The sequence below is a fragment of the Coregonus clupeaformis genome, chromosome 19, assembly GCF_020615455.1.
Source record: "Coregonus clupeaformis isolate EN_2021a chromosome 19, ASM2061545v1, whole genome shotgun sequence".
NCBI classification, from domain to species: Eukaryota; Metazoa; Chordata; class Actinopteri; order Salmoniformes; family Salmonidae; genus Coregonus; species Coregonus clupeaformis.
In genome coordinates this window covers 34,622,532-34,646,495 of record NC_059210.1, presented here as the reverse complement: position 1 = coordinate 34,646,495, position 23,964 = coordinate 34,622,532, and the positions used below count along the sequence as shown (strand labels likewise).

General features: G+C 47.0%; 1 protein-coding gene across 1 annotated transcript in view; it reads right to left on the bottom strand.

Moving 5' to 3' along the window:
* Positions 1 to 23,964, bottom strand: part of LOC121531199 (harmonin-like) — a 50,798-nt gene that overhangs the window by 16,502 nt on the left and 10,332 nt on the right. The window contains exons 11-14 of the mRNA XM_045205157.1: positions 16,580 to 16,722; positions 15,524 to 15,589; positions 13,565 to 13,714; positions 7,049 to 7,053 (exon numbers count right to left, since the gene is read on the bottom strand). Of these exons, the coding sequence (XP_045061092.1) occupies positions 7,049 to 7,053; positions 13,565 to 13,714; positions 15,524 to 15,589; positions 16,580 to 16,722 (364 nt within the window). The remainder of the gene's footprint in view (positions 1 to 7,048; positions 7,054 to 13,564; positions 13,715 to 15,523; positions 15,590 to 16,579; positions 16,723 to 23,964) is intronic.

The window sequence follows — 23,964 nt, the reverse complement described above, 5'->3', positions numbered from 1 at the left end:
TGAAAAAGATGACCTACAGACTAAAGAAGGATGAAAAGCAGAAATGTCTGATGCAGTGAAAAGAATAGAACAATTTAAAAATGGAAGTAAACTTTATGTGACATCTTTGAGTGCTAACACAGCTGTCACCATACGTCAGAGCCTGAAAATGACTGCACCTAAACTGTATTGTAGGCTATATCCATGGGTGGTGGCCATCCATTTAATTAACAGGCACTTATGACAGGAGGGAGAGATGGGCTGAGATGGGCTTCCTGTGTGGTTTAATCGCGTCAGATAGAGCGTCAGTCTTACAGACAGACAGTAGGGCATGAGGGCGTCTCAGCATCCATCAAACTACTGCAGAGTTTCTACTCTGTTTCTGTGACTCTCTGACTCATAAGTCATTATGGATAATGGCTTGGGGGGGTCTAGCGATCTAAGTCATTGCTGCTTCGAATCCATCCCACTGCTCTTTCAGCAATCTCTCTCCTACCGTTCACCTATATCTCTCTCTATCCAATAAACATACAAAGATATAAAGTACCAGTCAAAAGTTTGGACACACCTACTCATTCAAGGGTTTTTAGTTATTTTTACTATTTTCTACATTGTAGAATAATAGTGAAGACATCAAAACTATGAAATAACACATATGGAATCATGTAGTAACCAAACAAGTGTTCAACAAATCAAAATATATTTTATATTTTATATTCTTCAAAGTAGCCACCCTTTGCCTTGATGACAGCTTTGCACACTCTTGGCATTCTCTTAACCAGCTACACGAGGAATGCTTTTCCAACAGTCTTGAAGGAGTTCCCACATATAGTGAGCACATATCTGCGGTCCAACTCATCCCAAACCATCTCAGCCCTTACACAGCCTGGAAGTGTGTTTTGGGTCATTGTCCTGTTGAAAAACAAATGATAGTCCCACTACGCGCAAACCAGATGGGATGGCGTATCGCTGCAGAATGCGGTGGTAGCCATGCTGGTTAAGTGTGCCTTGAATTATAAATAAATCACAGACAGTGTCACCAGTAAAGCACCCCCACACCATCACACCTCCTCCTCCATGCTTTACGGTTGGAACCACACATGCGGAGATCATCCGTTCACCTACTCTGCATCTCACAATGACACAGCGGTTTGAACCAAAAATCTCCAATTTGGACTCATCAGACCAAAGGACAGATTTCCACCGGTCCAATGTCCATTGCTCGTGTTTCTTGGCCCAAGCAAGTCTACTTCTTATTGGTGTCCTTTAGTAGTGGTTTCTTTGCAGAAATTCGACCATGAAGGCCTGATTCACGCAGTCTCCTCTGAACAGTTGATGTTGAGATGTGTCTGTTACTTGAACTCTGCAAAGCATTTATTTGGGCTGCAATTTCTGAGGCTGGGAACTCTAATTAACTTATCCTCTGCAGCAGAGGTAACTCTGGGTCTTCCTTGCCTGTGGCGGTCCTCGTGAGAGCCAGTTTCATCATAGCGCTTGATGGTTTTTGCGACTGCACTTGAAGAAACTTTAAAAGTTCTTGACATTTTCCGAATTGACTTACCTTCATGTCTTAAAGTAATGATGGACTGTCATTTCTCTTTGCTTATTTGAGCTGTTCTTGCCATAATATGGACTTGGTCTTTTACCAAATAGGGCTATCTTCTGTATACCACCTCTAGCTTGTCACAACACAACTGATTGGCTCAAACGCATTAAGAAGGAAAGAAATTCCACAAATTAACTTTTAAGAAAGCACACCTGTTAATTGAAATGCTTTCCAGGTGACTACCTCATGAAGCTGGTTGAAAGAATGCCAAGAGTATGCAAAGCTGTCATCAAGGCAAAGGGTGGCTATTTGAAGAATCTCAAATATTGTCACGACTTCCTCCGAAGCTGCCTCCTCTCCTTGTTCAGGCAGGCTTTGGTGTTCGTCGTCACCGGCCTTCTAGCCACTGCCGCTCCTCTTCTCATCATTCCATTTGTTTTGTCTTGTTTTTTTACACACACCTGGTTCATATCCCCTCATCAGTCCCTGTATAAGTATTCCCTCTGCCCCCAATGTCTTTGTATGTGATTGTTTCCATGTGGAGGTGTCGATAGCTCGGTAGACCATTATGTACTTTATCGTCGGGATATTCACCCGTGTGTCTTGTTTTCCCCAGTGCGCCGTTAAGTCGCACTGTAGTTGTTTTACGCATTGCTGCGAACCGCTGTATTGGCCGAATAAACCATTATTCTGTGATTAACACCTCCTGCGCCTGACTCCGTCCAAATCACCCGCTACAAATATAAAATATATTTTCATTTGTTTAACACTTCTTTGGTTACTACATGATTCCATATGTGTTATTTCATAGTTGTGATGTCTTCACTATTATTCTACAATGTAGAAAATAGTAAAAATGAGTAGGTGTGTCCAAACTTTTGACTGGTACTGTAGATATATATTTTTAACAATTACAAATAATTAGGTGCCGTCTTTGTAACCTTTGTCTGTGAACTTTAGGGCTTTCCCCCCATAGATCTGTCCCCTTCAGATGAATAGGATCGCTAAGACTCAGACAACCTATCGGAACACCAATGTATTCCGAATTTATGATAGGAAAATAAACAAGACACTCCTCTCACTACTGGAATGCAAGTCATGTTCTGATGCTGTATCGTTTCATTCGGTTACTGAGAAGTTCTGTAGCTAAACTGCAAAGACTATAATACTCTCTCAGTTTGTGTATTCATCTTTCACAACATAATTGGACGATATATAAAAGCCAGACCTGATCCTCCCTTGGTTTTTCTGGATGATGATGACATATGGTAAATGACCAGTGGGAGCAGAGTAATGAAAGTTGCAAAAATTGAAGTTAGCATCGGTACACTAACCACCCTTGTCTGGTGCAGTAGAGAACCCAGAGAAACAGCTTGACAAAGTAGCACCCCGGCTAGGGACAGTGAGAACAAACTAGCACCCCGGCTAGGGACAGTGACAGGATAACAGAGCAAGCATGCAAAGAGGGTGTTTAGGGAGAGAGTAGGAGTAGGAGGACAGTGTTTCTTACCAGGCCCTCAGAGTGTAGGGTTGGTCGATGTGACTGATTCTGGGACAGCATGACAGGTTTAGACATGACAGGGGCCATCTGACGCCTCTGGTTGGGCGGACTAGGAGCTATTTGCTATTGGGAACATCCAAGCAACAGCAGATAGGCCAGCAAACAATGGGGTTTGAGTGGGTTTCAGTGAGCAGAGCACCATGGACATAATTGAAAAGCACACGTAGGCATTCTACAGCTGAATCCCAGAACAAACAGCTCATGATCAAACCAGTGACATCAGAGCTTTAACCCTGTGATTTAACCCAATATACAGTTGAAGTCGGAAGTTTACATATACCTTAGCCAAATACATTTAAACTCAGTTTTTCACAATTCCTGGCATTTAATCCTAGTAAAAATCCCCTGTCTTAGGTCAGGTAGAGTCACCACTTTATTTTTTCAGCTTGTATTTCTATCATCACATTCCCAGTGGGTCAGAAGTTTACATACACTCAATTAGTATTTGGTAGCATTGCCTTTAAATTGTTTAACTTGGGTCAAACGTTTCGGGTAGCCTTTCACAAGCTTCCCACAATAAGTTGGGTGAATTTTGGCCCATTCCTCCTGACAGAGCTGGTGTAACTGAGTCAGGTTTGTAGGCCTCCATGCTTGCACACGCTGTTTCAGTTCTGTCCACACATTTTCTATAGGATTGAGGTCAGGGCTTTGTGATGGCCACTCCAATACCTTGACTTAGTTGTCCTTAAGCCATTTTACCACAACTTTGGAAGTATGCTTGGGGTCATTGTCCATTTGGAAGACCCATTTGTGACCAAGCTTTAACTTCCTGACTGATGTCTTGAGATGTTCCTTCAATATATCCACATAATTTTCCTTCCTCATGATGCCATCTATTTTGTGAAGTGCACCAGTCCCTCCTGCAGCAAAGCACCCCCACAGCATGATGCTGCCACCCCCGTGCGTCACGGTTGGGATGGTGTTCTTCGGCTTGCAAGCCACTCCCTTTTTCCTCCAAACATAACGATGGTCATTATGGCCAAACAGTTATTTTTTTGTTTCATCAGACCAGAGGACATTTCTCCAAAAAGTGGCTTCTTCCTTGCTGAGCAGCCTTTCAGGTTATGTCGATATAGGACTCGTTTTACTGTGGATATACATACTTTTGTACCTGTTTCCTCCAGCATCTTCACAAGGTCCTTTGCTGTTGTTCTGGGATTGATTTGCACTTTTCGCACCAAAGTACGTTCATCTCTAGGAGACAGAACGCGTCTCCTTCCTGAGCGGTATGATGGCTGAGTGGTCCCATGGTGTTTATACTTGCGTACTATTGTTTGTACAGATGAACGTGATACCTTCAGGCGTTTGGAAATAATCTGTCTGTAAACAATTGTTGGAAAAATTACTTTTGTCATTCACAAAGTAGATGTCCTAACCGACTTGCCAAAACTATAGTTTGTTCAAAAGAAATTTGTGGAGTGGTTGAAAAACTAGTTTTAATGACTAGTTTTAATGACCGACTTCAACTGTATATCTCTATGTTTAAACCCGTAAGATCAGAGCCCTGGGAATGTTCTAGAACTATGAAGAATGTAGCATGGTTTAAAAGTCAACAGATCTCCAGCTTGTCTAAACATTTGTTCACATCACACAAGTACTTCCTCCACTACAGGAGCAATCTAGGCAGGCTTACTGAACACTCTCAAATATCAATTTATGGGAGGGAGCAGACTTACCAGGGAATTGCTTAAATTGGATACACCACTGATATGGGAAGTGTTTCTCATCACCTGAACCAGGAAAACACAGTAGTATCATGTATTTATCCCTGAATGACCATTACAGAACGCTACTGGAATATTAATGTCACACACACGCACGCACACACACACACACACACACACAAAGTGGTGGTTTGAAATGGAACACACATGTAGGAAAGGAGATATCATGCACTTGAAGAGGAGCTATTCAGTCATCACTCTCAACCTCTCTCGTGTATAGACAATCTTATGTAATGTCTTTGTACTGCGGCGTACAGCAGGTCAGCCACCAGGGGGAGACTCGTCGAGGCCTGGTAACAGATGGAGTATACATCACGAGGCGGTGGCTCCATCTGCTGGACGTGCCAGGTCTCGACGGGCTCCCCGGACAGGACTAATTGGGGCTTATTGGGAGCTGGTGAGTAATTAAGGACGGATTGCTCACCAGCTGTGGAAGGCCCATAAAGCTGCCAGGAGGGCAGCACACGAGAGAGGACTGGGGGAAGGAAGGTAACTTCCGTGTAGTTGGAGACGGTATCCTGGAGAGAGTCTCATGGGGGAGACCTATCCTTTTCTTTTGATTACTTTATTAATAAACACCCTTGAAACCGAGCTAATCATACTCTGTCCATGTCTGATCTGTGTAAATGTCTTGACCCAACCCCCTGATATGCCACAAGTGGTGGAGAATGTGAGCATTTGATAACGTGGTCAGATCAGGGTTGATAGCTCAGCATGGACGAGTTGATAGCTCAGTTCGTCCGGGCCCAACAAGCACAACAGGCGGTTCAGGAACGAACGCTGGAGGAACAGCGACTACAAAACGTCCGCCTCGTGGAGGAAGTCAGGAAGCTGCAAGGAGGAGCGTCTCCTGAATCCCATCCCAATCAGTTTTTAATCAAGCTAATGGAAGACGATGACATTGAAACATACCTCTGTACGTTTGAATGGACAGCGTTACGGGAACGATGGCCAAGGCCGAAGTGGCAAGTCTGCTGGCCCCGTTCCTCTCTGGGAATGCCCAAAAGACATATTGGGACCTGAACGACGAACAGGCGGCTAACTACGACGGACTCAAACGGGAGATACTCAGCCGCTACGGGTACAGCCTGGCCCATCGGGCTCAATGGTTCCACGACTGGAGGTTCATAACCGACGCATCCCCCCGAGCCCAGATGAGCGACCTTCTGCGCGTCACCAGGGCATGGCTCCTAACCGACGTATCCACCCTCTCCCTCCTCGACAAAGTGGTCCTGGATCGCTTCGTACGGGCGCTACCCCACGACATGAAGAGGGCAGCGAGCCTATGCGCGCCCCAGACCTTGGAGGGCCTCCTGGAAGCAGTGGAGACTCATCAGAACACTCAGGCCCTACTGAGTGGGAGCCGGGACGAATCGGCGACCTGTGCGAGGGGACGAAAGGACAACCCCACCGCGGGGTACCCCAAACCGACAGTCGGCAGGGCCAAGGGACCGCAAACCCGTGGAGAGACAGCTGGGGAAGGGCCGACCCGTCATCGACGACCCCAGGTAGATGGAGACCAACGGAGGTGTTGGAAGTGTGGCGCCCGGGGGCACATTGCCTGGAATTGCCCTGCTCGAGAGGAGTCGATGCCATCAGCTAGTACCGGAGGCCAGGTGGTCGCGCCGTGAACTATGTCACCTCCTGTTGGGCGCACTATGAATCAACTGCACCCATGGTCCCGGTGAAGGTTGACGGACACGACACGGAAGCGCTATTAGACTCCGGAAGCATGGTTACGCTCGTAACCACGAACCTGCTGAACCAGGCGACCGAACGGGGTAGGGAGATGTCAATTTCCTGTGTTCACGGTGACACAAAGCGGTATCCCGCCGTATGGACCAACATCGTAACACCACAAGGGAGCTGCCAGATGATGGTGGGTGCAGTACCAGAGCTACCGGTACCTATCCTAGTGGGACGGGATTGTCCGCTGTTTGTGGCCCTATGGGGGCATGAGTTGAAAAAAATGATACGAGCCGGCCGAAGAAGAGAGCGGGGATGACCCCTCGCCTGTGCGGCCAGGACGCCACCGGTTAACCCACCTGACTCTACGGGTCCGGAGTCGGAGGGGGAGCCGGAACCACTGGAGGAGGAGCCCAGCCTCCCCCTTCTCGATTTCGAGGGGGCCAGTCGAGACCCCCGTTGGGGGCCAACTGAGGGGACAATTCGGGACGGCCCAGTGGGAGGATCCGAATTTGAAAGCTGCCACAGCCCAAGTGATAGCGGTGGATGGACAGCTACTTCCGGGGATGAGTGACTGGCGATACCCCCATTTCCAAATGAAGAATAACCTTTTGTATCAGGTGTCGCGCCACCAGGGGGAACTTTGAGAGGTATTGTTGCTGCTCCGACGGTACGTAGGAACCGTTCTGCAGCTGGCCCACACACACCTGTTGGGGGCGCACCTGGGAATGGAGAAGACCCGGGAACGGGTCACCGCCCGGTTCCACTGGCCCGGGATGAGGACGGCCGTGGAAGACTACTGTCGCAGCTGCCCGGAGTGTCAACTCACTGCCCCAAAAGCACACTTCCGAAACCCTCTGGTCCCCCTGCCGATCATCGGGGTGCCCTTTGAACGCTTCGCCATGGACATAGTGGGACCCCTGGTAAAGACTGCACGAGGACACCGGTACATCTTGGTAATAGTAGACTATGCCACCCGGTATCCCGAGGCCATTCCCCTATGGGCGGCAGTATCCAAGGGAATCGCCCAGGAGCTGTTCCACCTCTTTAGCCGGTTGGGCATCCCGAACGAGATCCTGACTGACCAAGGTACAGAGTTTATGTCCCGCCTCATGAAAGAGTTGTGTGCCCTCATGCAGATCAAGCAGATCCGGACTTCTGGTTTTCACCCGCAGAAGGATGGGCTCGTCGAGCACTTTAACAAAACGCTCAAACAGATGCTGCGGAAGGTCATCGAGCGGGAAGAACTGGGACCAGCTACTTCCCCACCTAATGTTCTCAATCCGAGAAGTACCCCAATCCTCCAATGGGTTTTCCCCGTTTGAACTCCTCTACGGGAGGAGGCCACGTGGCCTCCTGGACCTTGCCAAAGAGGTGTGAGAAGCCCAACCGACCCCCTTACGCAGCGTGGTAGAGCACGTGGAGACGATGCGTGAGCGAATGACAGCCATATGGCCAGTCGTGAGGGAACATTTGGAGAAGGCCCAACGCGCCCAAGCCCAGGTCTACAATCGGGGAACCCAGCCACGAGAATTCCAGGTGGGAGACAGGGTGTTGGTGTTGATCCCCACGGCCGAAAGTAAGATCCTGGCAACATGGCACGGACCATACGAGGTGGTCGAGAAACTGGGACCTGTCAACTACCGTGTACGGCAACCGGGGAGATGGAAACCTCAACAGATTTACCACGTGAACCTGTTGAAAAAGTGGCACGAGAGGACAGCCTTGGCCGTGTTATGGTTGGGACCGAGCAGTGAGGACCCCGGCCCAGAAGCTAGAGCTCCGGGAGCTGGTCGATCGGAACACGGCGGTGTTCTCCGAGAAGCCGGGCCGCACAACCCTCATTGAACACCACATCCGTACCCGGCCCGGGGAAACGGTAAGAAAGAGGCCGTATCGAATTCCGGAGGCCCGATGGAAGGCCGTGAAACAAGAAGTGGAGGCTATGCTGAGGATGGGGGTCAATGAAGAGTCCCACAGTGCATGGTGCAGCCCCATCGTGTTGGTGCCCAAACCGGACGGTAGCCTCCGCTGTTGTAATGATTTCCGGGGGGTGAACGACATAAGCGTGTTCGTCGCCTACCCCATGCCGAGGGTGGACAAGCTAATCGACCGATTGGGAAAGGCCCAGTACATCAGCACCCTTGACCTGACCAAAGGATATTGCCAGGTACCATTGGCAACCTCCTCCCGGGAGAAGACGGCGTTCTCGACACCAGACGGTCTGTACCAGTACCGGGTGCTCCCGTTCGGTCTCCACAGAGCCCTTCCCACATTCCAGTGACTGATGAACAGAGTGCTTCAACCCCACCAGCAGTACGCAGCGGCCTATCTGGATGATATCATCATCCACAGCCAAGGTTGGGAGGAGCACCTGACGCGCCTCCAGGCGGTGCTGGACGCGCTCAGACAAGCCAAATTGACCGCAAACCCCAAGAAATGCAAGCTAGGGTTCGAGGAGGTGGAGTACCTGGGGTATTTGATTGGACTGGGGAACGTCAAGCCCCAGGAAAGGAAGGTTCACGCGGTACGTGACTGGCCCGTTCCACGCACCAAGACACAGGTCAAGTCCTTCCTGGGACTGGCAGGATACTATAGCCGGTTTATCCCCAACTTTGCGGCTATAGCTTTCCCCCTTACCGATCTAACCAGGGCCCGCCTCCCGAAAACAGTGAAATGGACGGACGAAACAGAAGCGGCGTTCAGCCGTCTGAAGGAAGCGCTGTGCTCCCATCCGATTCTCGTAACGCCTGATTTCCAGGTGCCAGGTGATTTCCAGGTGTTTCTGTGGAGAAAGAGTGTCTGGCGGTGAAGTGGGTGCTAAACACTCTCAAGTATTACCTGTTAGGTACCCACTTCACCCTGGTCACGGACCATGCTCCCCCAGGGAAAAGACACAAACGATCGGGTCACCAGGTGGTTCTTGTCCCTTCAACGCTTCTCTTTTTCTGTTGTGCACAGGTCAGGGGTGAAGCATGGAAACGCGGATGCCCTATCGAGAAGGGGCGTACAGCAGGTCAGCCACCAGGGGGAGACTCGTCGAGGCCTGGTAACAGATGGAGTATACATCACGAGGCGGTGGCTCCATCTGCTGGACGTGCCAGGTCTCGACGGGCTCCCCGGACAGGACTAACTGGGGCTGATTGAGAGCTGGTGAGTAATTAAGGACGGATTGCTCACCAGCTGTGGAAGGCCCATAAAGCTGCCAGGAGGGCAGCACACGAGAGAGGACTGGGGGAAGAAAGGTAACTTCCGTGTAGTTGGAGACGGTATCCTGGAGAGAGTCTCATGGGGGAGACCTATCCTTTTCTTTTGATTACTTTATTAATAAACACCCTTGAAACCGAGCTAATCATACTCTGTCCATGTCTGATCTGTGTAAACGTCTTGACCCAACCCCCTGATCTGCCACAGTACATAAAACACCCACCACTCACTGCATTTCACACCACATCATGCAATTCTACACCCAGTGCTGTCAAATACGATAACAATTCACAAAGCCAAATCACAAAGCCACCGCAAACAGACTGAATAAAAACCAATAACTGCATCCATGATTGCATTTAATTTAATCGGAGAGGAAATTGACATTGTTCTTCACAACATTCAGTCATTGTGTCTCAGTGATTTGTTTCCTCTCCTTTTCATGAATGAGATAACCATGCATCTTCCCAGCACAGATCATGCAGAGTACTGTCCTTAAACATTCCCCTGCCCCCTTGATGTTCTGAGATCTGAAGGAACAAGATGTTAGCAGGAATGTAACAGTATGTCTTCCCTAAACCAATTGGATGGTTTAGTGGGAGCCATCACAATAGTTGCTCACACCTGTCCACTCCTATCAGCTCTGCTTAAAAGTGTTCGGGGGAAGGCAAGGGCAATGGGCTAGGGGTTGTTTTCAGACCAAGCCATAGTCACACCAGGGAGGCTACCTTAGGGCTGGAGGGGTAGGACACTTCACTGGTGTTGGACGAGTAGTAACCACCCCTCGGCATGTACCCGCCCCCTTCCCACTCGCTCCTTGTCTCTGGGGGACTGGAGGGGTGGTGATGGTGGTACCCTCCATGGGACCCTCCCCCCAGCCGCTCCTCAGGTTGCTGGGTGGGTGGGGGCGGAGGGGGTGGGGGGAGGAGGAGGAGGGGGAGGCTGAGGGGTGGGCCGGGGAGAGGACGGGGGCCTGTAGGACTGGGAGGGAGGGGGATAGTGGGAGGAGGAGGAGGAGGGAGGAAAGTGGGAGGTTGGGGCAGGAGGGTAGTGAGAGGAGATGGAGGTAGGAGGGTACTTAGAAGAAGGAAGTGGGGGTGGAGGGGGAGGTGGGGGTGGAGGAGGGGGGCTGGCGTCCTCTGGAGGCCGTGGTAGAAGCAGAGGGAGGGGGCTTGCGGGTGGGGGGGGGAGAAGGGGGGAGGCGTTGGGGCGATGGTCGTGGTGAGGCAGGAGAGAAGTTGGGGATGGTGGGGTTGAGTCTGGGGGAGGGTGGCGGGAGAGGTAGGGGGGGTGGGGGCTGGGAGGAAGAAGGCTGAGTGGGGGCCAGTCTCTTCAGCGGCCCCCTCAGGCTCTGGTCCACCTCATCCAAGTTCAAATCATCCAGGTCAGTGGTAGCCAGCTGGAGACCCCCGGGGAAACGCCTCACCATGGGCCCAGAGGCAGGAGACCGAGGAGGGGACATCTGAAGGACAAGCCCAGCCTCTCAGACACTCACAACCACAGAGCTATCACTGTACACACAGTCACAGAGCATTGTGGCCTACGACAAATCTATCAATTAGCAACGGAAGGGAAAAAACATGAAATGATTGAAGAAAAGTTACTACACATAAAAAGATAATATGCGATAGGACCACCAGTGGTCCTAGCTGATACACAGATAAGAAAGGGTTCTAGGAGGAGGGGTTCTAGATGTACCTCCGGGGACTCGTTCTCCACACAGGAAATCTGTTCCAGGCGTGTCTGACAGAGACGTTCCACCCAGTGCTGCACCTTCTCTGACTCCTCCAGATCCTCCCGCTCTGTCTCTGACACCTAGGGCACGGCACAGCGCAACGCAACGCAATACTCAAGACCGGGTCACTGGTCACCCATATAGAACAACATACTGTATAACTCAAGGCTGGATTAGGGCTCAGTCACACAGTAAAGTAGAAATGAATAAAGAACACACACCCTATTGGCGAGGTGCTGATGGGAAGTCAACTCAGAAGATAAAATGAGAAAATAGTGACTTTCATGTTATTTCCTCACTCATACAGAACCACGTTCCACAGAACTCCTACCTCCTGCACCAGTCTACTGATCATTACTCATACCTCCTGCAACAGTCTACTGATCATTACTCATACCTCCTGTACCAGTCTACTGATCATTACACCTACCTCCTGCACCAGTCTACTGATCATTACTCATACCTCCTGTACCAGTCTACTGATCATTACACCTACCTCCTGCACCAGTCTACTGATCATTACTCATACCTCCTGCACCAGTCTACTGATCATTACTCATACCTCCTGTACCAGTCTACTGATCATTACACCTACCTCCTGTACCAGTCTACTGATCATTACTCATACCTCCTGTACCAGTCTACTGATCATTACACCTACCTCCTGTACCAGTCTACTGATCTTCAGCTGCTTCTCTCGTTCATACATCTCCTCTTTCTCTGCAGCCAGCTTGAGCTCAAACTCCATCTCTTTCTTGTTTTTCCTCTGTTCCTGCAGGGTGTCCGTGTTGGACACTTTCTTCTTTTTCTTCTTCTTCTCTCCTTTCTGAGACATCATTCATATTTATCGTTATAGAAACCAGGGAGAAACCAGAACCCATTCCACCCCAAACCACAAACGGTACCAGGACCAATACTAGACACTATAGGTTTTCCAAACTTCAAATTGACACAAAGAGCCACTACAATATAGAACTGCCACAGCATTGTGGTGACAGAACCAGTAATGAAGTTATGTTATTTTGCTCCAAGTTAAATATGTCCGTTAGCTTTGACAGAACACACTCACAGCACACCAAACTGCGACCGTACAGAATACCTTGCGGAGTGTGGGCAGCTTCCCTTCATAGCGATAAAACCATCCAAAAGCTACAGAGAAAAAACAACATCAACCAGAGTCACTCTGATGCCGAGACAGATGCAAACCCTAGCAAGGCAGGAGGAATTAGCCTGTTCCCAGATTTGTTTGTGCTTTTGCCTACTCCATTGCCATTGTCAAGCCAAACATGTATTGCACGACAATTCCATGAGGAGTTGGCAAGAGAGCAGAAACAGTCTGGCACTCAGGCTAAGCAGGACTCAGAGCAGAACTTCAGCAACTATTGAGAAAAAGCATCTACAGTTCGTCAACTAAATCCACTGCACACAACAGAAATTAATGGAGAAAGACAGCTCAAGGGGTTGTGTTGAGAAAGATGGCTCCGTGTTAAGATGAATGCTAGGCAGTTTCAGAAATACAAGACAAGCTAGCTAAAGCAGAAACAGTCTAGCATCCAGGCTAGCACTACTAAGGTGTAGGAGCATGTCAATAGGTTTTGATTGTCAAAGGAAATCGAGCATGTTGTGAGTGGTATTGTGGTGCGTCTCTGACTCTGCGATCTGTGGGTACACTGTGAGACTCGTCACTCACGTCACTCCCCTCTTCCTCCTCCTCCTGCTCTTCATCATCATCATCGTCAGCCTGAAAAGAGCTTGCTCCAATGTCTGGCAGTGAAGGAAGTCAGAGAAGCACGGCACACAGTGGAGGAAGAGAGGAGACAGACAGCATGCAAAGAGATGAAACGCAACTGTAAGTCTAGGCCCTTACAGTCCCTGCTGATCTACAGGGCCTTGCTTGGATCTATTCATTCTTATATAGCCCTCAAACTCAACTCTGGACCTCGAAGCCAGTTCTACTGCATTTTTTCATTGTTCCCATCTAGTCAGGGACTGATTTAGACCTGTGACACCAGTTGTGTGCAATTCATTATCAGGTAGAACAGAAAACCAGCAGGCTCCGGACCTCGTAGGGTAAGAGTTGAGTACCCCTGCTCTATCGATTCATAGAACACTTTCAGAGGTACCACTCCTTACCAGAGCTCTTGGACTTGGGGGGTGGGGTGTTGATTTCGGGCGGGGCCGGGGAGGGACTCTTTGGGCTCTTGGTTTTGGGTTGATCTCTAGGCGCCCAGTCCTCCTCCCACTCCCTGTGGTGCTTCCTCTCCGCAGCCTCGATCCTACACACACACACACACACACACACACAGGCATGCATGCACACAAGGATGCACACATAGACACACACAGGTCAGGAGGTCACTGGGTCATCCAAACTTACTAAACATTCTCTGATATAAACTCAGCAAAAAAAGAAACGTCCCTTTTTCAGGACCCTGTCTTTCAAAGATAACTCGTAGATATCCAAATAACTTCACAGATCTTCATTGTAAAGGGTTTAAACAGTGTTTCCCATGCTTGTTCAATGAACCATAAACAATTAATGAACATGCACATATGGAACGGTCATTAAGACACTAACAGCTTACAGATGGTAGGCAATTAAGGTCACAGTTATGAAAACTTAGGACACTAAAGAGGCCTTTCTACTGACTCTGAAAAACACCAAAAGAAAGATGCCCAGGGTCCCTGCTTATCTGCGTGAACGTGCCTTAGGCATGCTGCAAGGAGGCATGAGGACTGCAGATGTGGCCAGGGCAATAAATTGCAATGTCCGTACTGTGAGAGCCTAAGACAGCGCTACAGGGAGACAGGACGAACAGCTGATCGTCCTCGCAGTGGCAGACCACGTGTGACAACAGCTGCACAGGATCGGTACATCCGAACATCACACCTGCGGGACAGGTACAGGATGGCAACAACAACTGCCCGAGTTACACCAGTTCGCAATAGGCTGAGAGTGGCTGGACTGAGGGCTTGTAGGCCTGTTGGAAGGCAGGTCCTCACCAGACATCACCGGCAACAACATCGCCTATGGGCTCAAACCCACCATCGCTGGACCAGACAGGACTGGCAAAAAGTGCTCTTCACTGACGAGTCGCGGTTTTGTCTCACCAGGGGTGATGGTCGGATTCGCATTTATTGTCGAAGGAATGAGCGTTACACCGAGGCCTGTACTCTGGAGCGGGATCGATTTGGAGGTGGAGGGTCCGTCATTGTCTGGGGCGGTGTGTCACATTATCATCGGACTGAGATTGTTGTCATTGCAGGCAATCTCAACGCTGTGCGTTACAGGGAAGACATCCTCCTCCCTCATGTGGTACCCTTCCTGCAGGCTCATCCTGACATGACCCTCCAGCATGACAATGTCACCAGCCATACTGCTCGTTCTGTGCGTGATTTCCTGCAAGACAGGAATGTCAGTGTTCTGCCATGGCCAGCGAAGAGCCCTGATCTCAATCCCATTGAGCACGTCTGGGACCTGTTGGATCGGAGGTTGAGGGCTAGGGCCATTCCCCCCAGAAATGTCCGGGAACTTGCAGGTGCCTTGGTGGAAGAGTGGGGTAACATCTCACAGCAAGAACTGGCAAATCTGGTGCAGTCCATGAGGAGGAGATGCACTGCAGTACTTAATGCAGCTGGTGGCCACACCAGATACTGACTGTTACTTTTGATTTTGACCCCCCCCCCTTTGTTCAGGGACACATTATTCAATTTCTGTTAGTCACATGTCTGTGGAAGTTGTTCAGTTTATGTCTCAATTGTTGAATCTTGTTATGTTCATACAAATATTTACACATGTTAAGTTTGCTGAAAATAAACTCAGTTGACAGTGAGAGGACGTTTCTTTTTTTGCTGAGTTTAGTTGTTAACACACAAGAACACTGAAGCTCTCTGATCTCAACTAGATGATCTTTGAAGTTTTGATAGATCCTGGATTCCCTTCATGCAATACTCCCAGTCCCTGACTGATCTGTCTGTTTCACTATGAATATAATTAGCCATATGTGTAACATTGTGTATGTAACATACAAAATACATATATTACAGAAAGACCAATACATATGCAAAGCTGGGTGAAAACCCACTTCTCCATCTCCTTCCGATAGCGTTCCTCTTCCTCAGCAGTCTTCTGAGAAATCTCCATCTTTCTCCTGTTCACAACACAAATAAACATTTATATATATGGTATGTATGACTAACATCCAATTTTATGGGAAATAACAACATATTCAGCCTATTCTTCTGGAGATAGCATCAGTATAATAGATTCACAAAGATATGTTGATAACAAGTAATCACTGGAGTTTGTACACCGAGTATACAAAACATTAAGAACACCTGCTCTTTCCATGACATAAACTGACCAAGTGAATCCAGGTGAAAGCTATGATCCCTTATTGATGTCACTTGTTAAATCCACTTCAATCAGTATACATGAAGGGGAGGAGTCAGGTTAAAGAAGGATTTTTAAGGTGTTCCTAATGTTTGGCATACTCAGTGTATATATCATTTGTCAATCAGAAAAAAACCTGTAATCTTTTGTTTTGCTTGTCTCCTGTGAGTCTGATTGCTATCACTGCTAGTGAAAAGCCTGTTATTTTCTAGTGTACAGAGCCAAGAGATGAAGGCTCTGTGCTCTACGGATGTCAGCACCTGATTATTTTGGCAAACTGAACGTGGGTTGACAAGTGAAAACCAACATATGTTTCAGTCCTCACTTATTGTCTGTGCTCTCTTTCTGTCTGTGTGTATCAAGAGATACATCTGTTCATAAAGCATTTGCACAGACAATAACTTTGACCAAAAATACATAATGATTCGTTTATAAATTCACAATTGTCAAAGCTTCAGCTCTCTGAATAAAATGATAATGTGTAGTCATCAATTGCTGTTTTTTGTGGCTTTTTCTGTCCAATCTTCCCATCATTGTTTGGACTGCCTATTCCTGGAAAAGTCTTCAGTAGAATAGTTTTCCCTCCAAAGGGCCTTATCTATTCTGATAAAGCCCCAGCCACAATATAAATATGTTCGACCACTTCTTTGAGTTGCCCTTGATGATTTTAAATGCCTTATATCCAATTATGTGGTTTAAATTAGGTTTTAAATCTCAAATAAAACGAATCAATCTGATATCCACTCACTGCCTCTCCTTCTCCTGCTGCTCCTTGACCACCTTGTTAGTCTCCAGGGCAACCCTCTTCTGGTGCATCAACTCTCGTCTGTCCAGCTCCCTGCGAGCCTCCACCGCCAGACGCTCCTCGTCTGTCATAAACAACTCACTGCCCTGTGGGGGGACAGAGAGACAGACAGACAATCAGGAAGGGGGGCGTCAGAGTGTTCAAATCTCTCCGTTTTGAAACTTTTGGTGAGCCTTAGAATTACAAACCTCACATCGATGACCAAACTTTGTATATACAGTGCCTTCGGAAAGTATTCAGACCCCTTGACTTTTTCCACATTTTGTTACGTTAGAGCCTAATTCTAAAATTGATTAAACTGTTTTTCCCCCTCATCAATCTACACACCATAATGACAAAGCAAAAACAGGTTTTTCTAAATTTTTGCTAATTTTTTACAAATAAAACACTGAAATATAACATTTACATAAGTATTCAGACCCTTTACTCAGTACTTTGTTGAAACACCTATGGCAGCGAGTACAGCATCGAGTCTTCTTGGGTATGACGCTACAAGCTTGGCACACCTGTATTTGGGGAGTTTCTCCCATTCTTCTCTGCAGATGCTCTCAAGCGCTGTCAGGTTGGATGGGGAGAGTTGCTGCACAGCTATTTTCAAGGTCTCTCCAGAGATGTTCGATCGGGTTCAAGTCCGGGCGCTGGCTGGGCCATTCAAGGACATTCTGAGACTTGTCCCGAAGCCACTCCTGTGTTGTCTTGGCTGTGTGCTTAGGGTCGTTGTCCTGTTGGAAGGTAAACCTTCGCCCCAGTCTGAGGTCCTGAGCACTCAGGAGAAGGTTTTCATCTGGGATCTCTCTGTACTTTGCTCTGTTAATCTTTGCCTCGATCCTGACTAGTCTCCCAGTCCCTGCCACTGAAAGACATCCCCACAGCATGATGCTGCCACCACCATGCTTCACCGTAGGGATGGTGCCAGGTTTCCTCCAGACGTGACGCTTGGCATTCAGGCCAAAGAGTTCAATCTTGGTTTCATCAAAGCAGAGAATCTTGTTTCTCATGATCTGAGAGTCTTTAGGTGCCTTTTGACAAACTCCAAGCGGGCTGTCATGTGCCTTTTACTGAGGAGTGGCTTCTGTCTGGCCACTCTACCATAAAGGCCTGATTGGTGGAGTGCTGCAGAGATGTTTGTCCTTCTGGAAGGTTCTCCCATCTCCACAAAGGAACTCTAGAGCTCTGTCAGAGTGACCATCAGGTTTCTAGACCTGGCCGTCTTGCTCAGTTTCGCCAGATGGCCAGGTCTAGGAAGAGTCTTGGTGGTTCCAAACTTCTTTCATTTAAGAATGATGGAGGCCACTGTGTTCTTGGGGACCTTCAATGATGCAAAAAAAATGTGGTACCCTTCCCTAGATCTGTGCCTCGTCACAATCCTGTCTCGGAGCTCTACAGACAATTCCTTCGACCTCATGGCTTGGTTTTTGCTCTGACATGCACTGTCAACTGTGGGACCTTATATAGACAGGTGTGTGCCTGTCTATATAAGGTCCCAATCAAGTTATAGAAACATCTCAAGGATGATCAATGGAAACAGGATGCACTTGAGCTAAATTTCGAGTCGCATAGCAAAGGGTCTGAATACTTATGTAAATAAGATATTTCTGTTTTAAATTTTTAATAGATTTGTGAAAAAATCTAAAAACCTGTTTTCACTTTGTCATTATGGGGTATTGTGTGTAGATTGCTGAGGAATTTATTTTATTTAAACAATTTTAGAATAAGGCTGTAGCGTAACAAAATGTGGAAAAAGTCAAGGGGTCTGAATACTTTCCGAAAACACTGTACACTGTATGCCTCTGGGGTTGGACACCCAAACACTTGATACAGTATCTATGCATTTGATATCTACAGGTAACTGCCAAAATAAAGGAAACACCAACATTAAGGGCGTTGGGCCACCACGAGCCGCCAGAACAGCTTTAATGAGTCTTAGCATAGAATAGATTCTACAAGTGTCAGGAACTCTATTGGAGGGATGAGACATCATTCTTCCATGAGAAAGTCCATAATTTGGTGTTTTGTTGATGGTGGTGGAAAACGCTGTCTCAGGTGCCGCTCCAAAATCTCCCATAAGTGTGGTGTGACACACACACACACACACACACACACGCACACACACACACACACATCTGGTGACACGCACACACCCTTTAAACCCCCTATACTCATTTGAGACCCCTCTTTCATTCAAAGTCACAGATCTCTTATTCTAGCCATGGTAGCCAAAATAATGGGCAACTGGGCATTTTTATACATGACCCTAAGCATGATGGGATGTTAATTGCTTAACCCTTTACACCCGTACCTGTATAGGGGTTGAAAATGGCAGATTTGGGCACTGATAAACGCCTAAATTGGAACACAGTGTCTGTACAGTAACATGCTATAGATGACGTCAGAGCTCTGGCTCTGTGCTTCACAGTGCTGTATGGGTTTTGACTGACAGCCGTTCTGAACTGGAGCAACTCGGACGACAAGAAGTTGCCCCCGTCCCTCCCGCTAATTGGGCAACTTTTGCAAATGTTTTGTTGTCTGAGGGAGGGAAATGCTGTACATTAAGAGGACTCTATGTATTTTGAAAGATGAGACATTGAGGATTATAATAAATACCGCTTTGATGCCATACAAGCAAGCCAAACACCAGTGAGTCCAAATGTGCACTTCACATTTCCTTATAATAAAACTCATGTAATTTAGTGTCAACGTTTATGATCACTATGTTTGATGTACAGTTACAAGATGATCAGGCGTCATACCCTGGGTTGTTCTGAACAGAATGAGCCTATGGTTTGTCTATTGTGAAGAACATGAGCTGCGGAACACGCAGCTGAATGCAGGCATGACTCCTTTCTATGCGCAAACAAAATTACAATTTGTTTCTCTGCATTGCCCTGTGAAAGCCTAGCCCTGTAAGATCATATTTTATACCTTAACTCGTCATGTTGGCAACAGAACAAGCTTCCAAATGATGCCCACCTGACCCAGATTGCGATTTATAATGGACTGTTTTTGGATTGCGTAAACAACAGTAATTGTGTGAGGGCAGGGATGCAGGGTTGTGTTCCAAACAAAACAACTACAAGTGTGCTCACTCTAGTTCCTCAACGGCACAGCTAGGAGAGCTCAAAGAAGCACCTTATAGTTGAAGACTTTTCTTTGATTTATAAAAGTGCATTGACATTACTTAGGAAATGTGCACACCAGTTTGTCCTCTCACTCAAACCCTTGTCATTTTGTTGTCTTATGTTGCACCTACCCCACATTTTCCAGGGATATTCCTATCATGTTACTGAATGTATGCAGAGTATTTTCAGATTTCGTTCTCAACGAAAGCGGCAAAAGGTACAGGAAATGTAAAATGCACATAAAATCATGTGTAATGTTTGGATTCAGTCTTGTGTCAGGTGAACTGTTGTGTCCTCACCTTTGGTCTAATAATGTTCCCATAATCCCCAAACTGTTCCCTTTCAATTGCTAGCATGGTTATGTATTTTCATATTTCTTCTGTAAGAAACATTTCAATTTAGCCCCATCCATATAGGCCAATTCCCATGAGTGTAAAGGGTTAATTAACTCACCAACCACACCTTTGTGGAAGCACCTGATTTCAATAGACTTTGTATCCCTCATTTACTCAAGCGTTTCATTTATTTTGGCAGTTAACTGTATGTCACTGGTGTTAACTCGCTCAAGTAGATGGACAATCAATAAGAACGCACTCTGCACTTGTTTGCACACAAATCAACAGAACATACACAGGAACAGTTCTCCATTTAATTGTATTTCCTCTGCTAGCTGTAAATGAGAGGAGATAACGTGTGACAAGAACACAGCCCTGTTGCTGAGGCCTGATGACAACCACCTGGTAAATGACTTTCCTAATGATTAATGTCCTCCTCCAGAGGCAGACAGATGCCTTTGTCTGGGTAAATGTAACATGTTCTAAAGATAGACGTACACATTATCCTACTCAGTGGTGGATATAATGCAGATCACAGGAGGTTTGTGGCACCTTTAATTGGGCGGAGGGGCTCGTGGTAATGGCTGGAGCGGAATCAGTGGAATGTTATCAAATACATCAAACACATGGTTTCCATGAGTCTGATGCCATTCCATTTGCTCCGTTCCAGCCATTATAATGAGCCGTCCTCCCCGCAGCAGCCTCCACTGATGCAGATATTGTTGTCTTCTGCATTAACTGTGTAAACTGTGGTGCGGGTATAAAGCTTACTCGGCTCTAGGGTAGACTTGGATAGAAGATAGATTTTTATTTAAGTTATTCACATTTTCCAAAATTGCCAAAACTGCTAGGGGTATCCGAGACACCATTAGGAAATAACATGCTGAACACACCGCTCGTGTTGCAACATTTACATTTTAGTCATTTAGCAGACGCTCTTATCCAGAGCGACTTACATAAGCAATTAGGGTTAAGTGCCTTGCTCAAGGGCACATCGACAGATTTTCCACCTAGTCAGCTCGGGGATTAGAACCAGCAACCTTTCGGTTACTGGCACAACGCTGTTAACCACTAAGCTACCTGCCGCCTCAAAATAAATCTACACATAAATGGTATTCAATCATTTAATCCAAACTGCTCGCGGGAGCCAACGAGCATCTGCATAGCCAGGCGCTAAAATAGAACTTGGTTCTATTTTTTACGTTTGACGCGCTGCAAGTCTCCCATCTCCTCATTGGTTTTTAGGGGCATATACCCATGTGGGTGACTGAAAGATGAACTGAGGTACACACTCCAGTCCAGTTGGTGGAGGCAATGCACCTTTCAGTTGGTTGCCAACCGCCATATAAAGTCCACAGAAGAAGAAGAAGAAGAAGAAGAAAGAGAAGAAGACTGAAGGAGGAGAGATAACTAGAACCTAACTAGGTTTCCCCTTTTATCTGTGGAATAATTGTCGGAGTAGATAACACACGATTTTGTGTGACTCAAAATGGGTCAGAATTCTACAAAGATCCAGAAAAAAGGACCTTGTGCATTTCAGGTAAAATAATAACCCAATGTTTATATCCCAGGACAACATACAGTGAGGGAAAAAAGTATTTGATCCCCTGCTGATTTTGTACGTTTGCCCACTGACAAATAAATTATCAGTCCATAATTTTAATGGTAGGTTTATTTGAACAGTGAGAGACAGAATAACAACAAAAAAATCCAGAAAAACGCATGTCAAAAATGTTATAAATTGATTTGCATTTTAATGAGGGAAATAAGTATTTGACCCCCTCTCAATCAGAAAGATTTCTGGCTCCCAGGTGTCTTTTATACAGGTAACGAGCTGAGATTAGGAGCACACTCTTAAAGTGAGTGCTCCTAATCTCAATTGTTACCTGTATAAAAGACACCTGTCCACAGAAGCAATCAATCAATCAGATTCCAAACTCTCCACCATGGCCAAGACCAAAGAGCTCTCCAAGGATGTCAGGGACAAGATTGTAGACCTACACAAGGCTGGAATGGGCTACAAGACCATCGCCAAGCAGCTTGGTGAGAAGGTGACAACAGTTGGTGCGATTATTCGCAAATGGAAGAAACACAAAATACCGTATTTTCCGCACTATAAGGCGCACCGGAGTATAAGCCGCAGCAGCTAAATTGAATGATATTGAATGATATGTACATATATAAGCCGCACTGGACTATAAGCCGCAGGTGTTTTAATGTTTAATTACCATATGTAAGGGTTCGTACACAGAGGGGATTGTCGGGAAAGAGACAAACTGTCTCGCTCTCGTAATGTCTGTCTGTCTTGCTCTCGTTCTGTCTCTCGTTCTGTCTCTCGTACCACTCTCGGTTCCACTTTTACTTTTGCGCGCTACCTGTCTCACTCTTTTCCGGCCTCCAGCTTTTCCTGCTGGAGCCTGCCGCTTAAAGGTGGGGGGCGTGGACCGGTCATAGAGCCCATAGAGTTAAAGTTGGTGGACTGTAACCTGTAAAATCCATAGATTTAGGAGGTCTTCTAGTGGCCGTTAGCTGTAAAAATCCATAGATTAGCCGCACCGTTATATAAGCCGCAAGGTCGAAAAATTGGAAAAAAGGCGCAGCTTATAGTCTGGAAATTACGGTAACTGTCAATCTCCCTCGGCCTGGGGCTCCATGCGAGATCTCACCTCGTGGAGTTGCAATGATCATGAGAACGGTGAGGAATCAGCCCAGAACTACACGGGAGGATCTTGTCAATGATCTCAAGGCAGCTGGGACCATAGTCACCAAGAAAACAATTGGTAACACACTACGCCGTGAAGGACTGAAATCCTGCAGTGCCCGCAAGGTCCCCCTGCTCAAGAAAGCACATATACATGCCGTCTGAAGTTTGCCAATGAACATCTGAATGATTCAGAGGAGAACTGGGTGAAAGTGTTGTGGTCAGATGAGACCAAAATGGAGCTCTTTGGCATCAACTCAACTCGCCGTGTTTGGAGGAGGAGGAATGCTGCCTATGAACCCAAGAACACCATCCCCACCGTCAAACATGGAGGTGGAAACATTATGCTTTGGGGGTGTTTTTCTGCTAAGGGGGGGACAACTTCACCGCATCAAAGGGACAATGGACGGGGCCATGTACCGTCAAATCTTGGGTGAGAACCTCCTTCCCTCAGCCAGGGCATTGAAAATGGGTCGTGGATGGGTATTCCAGCATGACAATGACCCAAAACACACGGCCAAGGCAACAAAGGAGTGGCTCAAGAAGAAGCACATTAAGGTCCTGGAATGGCCTAGCCAGTCTCCAGACCTTAATCCCATAGAAAATCTGTGGAGGGAGCTGAAGGTTCGAGTTGCCAAACGTCAGCCTTGAAACCTTAATGACTTGGAGAAGATCTGCAAAGAGGAGTGGGACAAAATCCCTCCTGAGATTTGTGCAAACCTGGTGGCCAACTACAAGAAACGTCTGACCTCTGTGATTGCCAAGAAGGGTTTTGCCTGCAAGTACTAAGTCATGTTTTGCTGAGGGGTCAAATACTTATTTCCCTCATTAAAATGCAAATCAATTTATAACATTTTTGACTTGCGTTTTTCTGGATTTTTTTGTTGTTATTCTGTCTCTCACTGTTCAAATAAACCTACCATTAAAATTATAGACTGATCATTTCTTTGTCAGTGGGCAAACGTACAAAATCAGCAGGGGATCAAATACTTTTTTCCCCTCACTGTAGCTAGCAACAGCAAGCTAGCTAGCTAAATGGCCATGAATGTTTCATGTGTTTCGACCTGTCCCCAAATTAATATAGTTGGTTCAGAGTTCGTTTTGATATTTCAACCTGCGTGTCCTGATCGCGTCTGTTGTGGATGGACAAAATCAACATGTGCGCGATGGCAC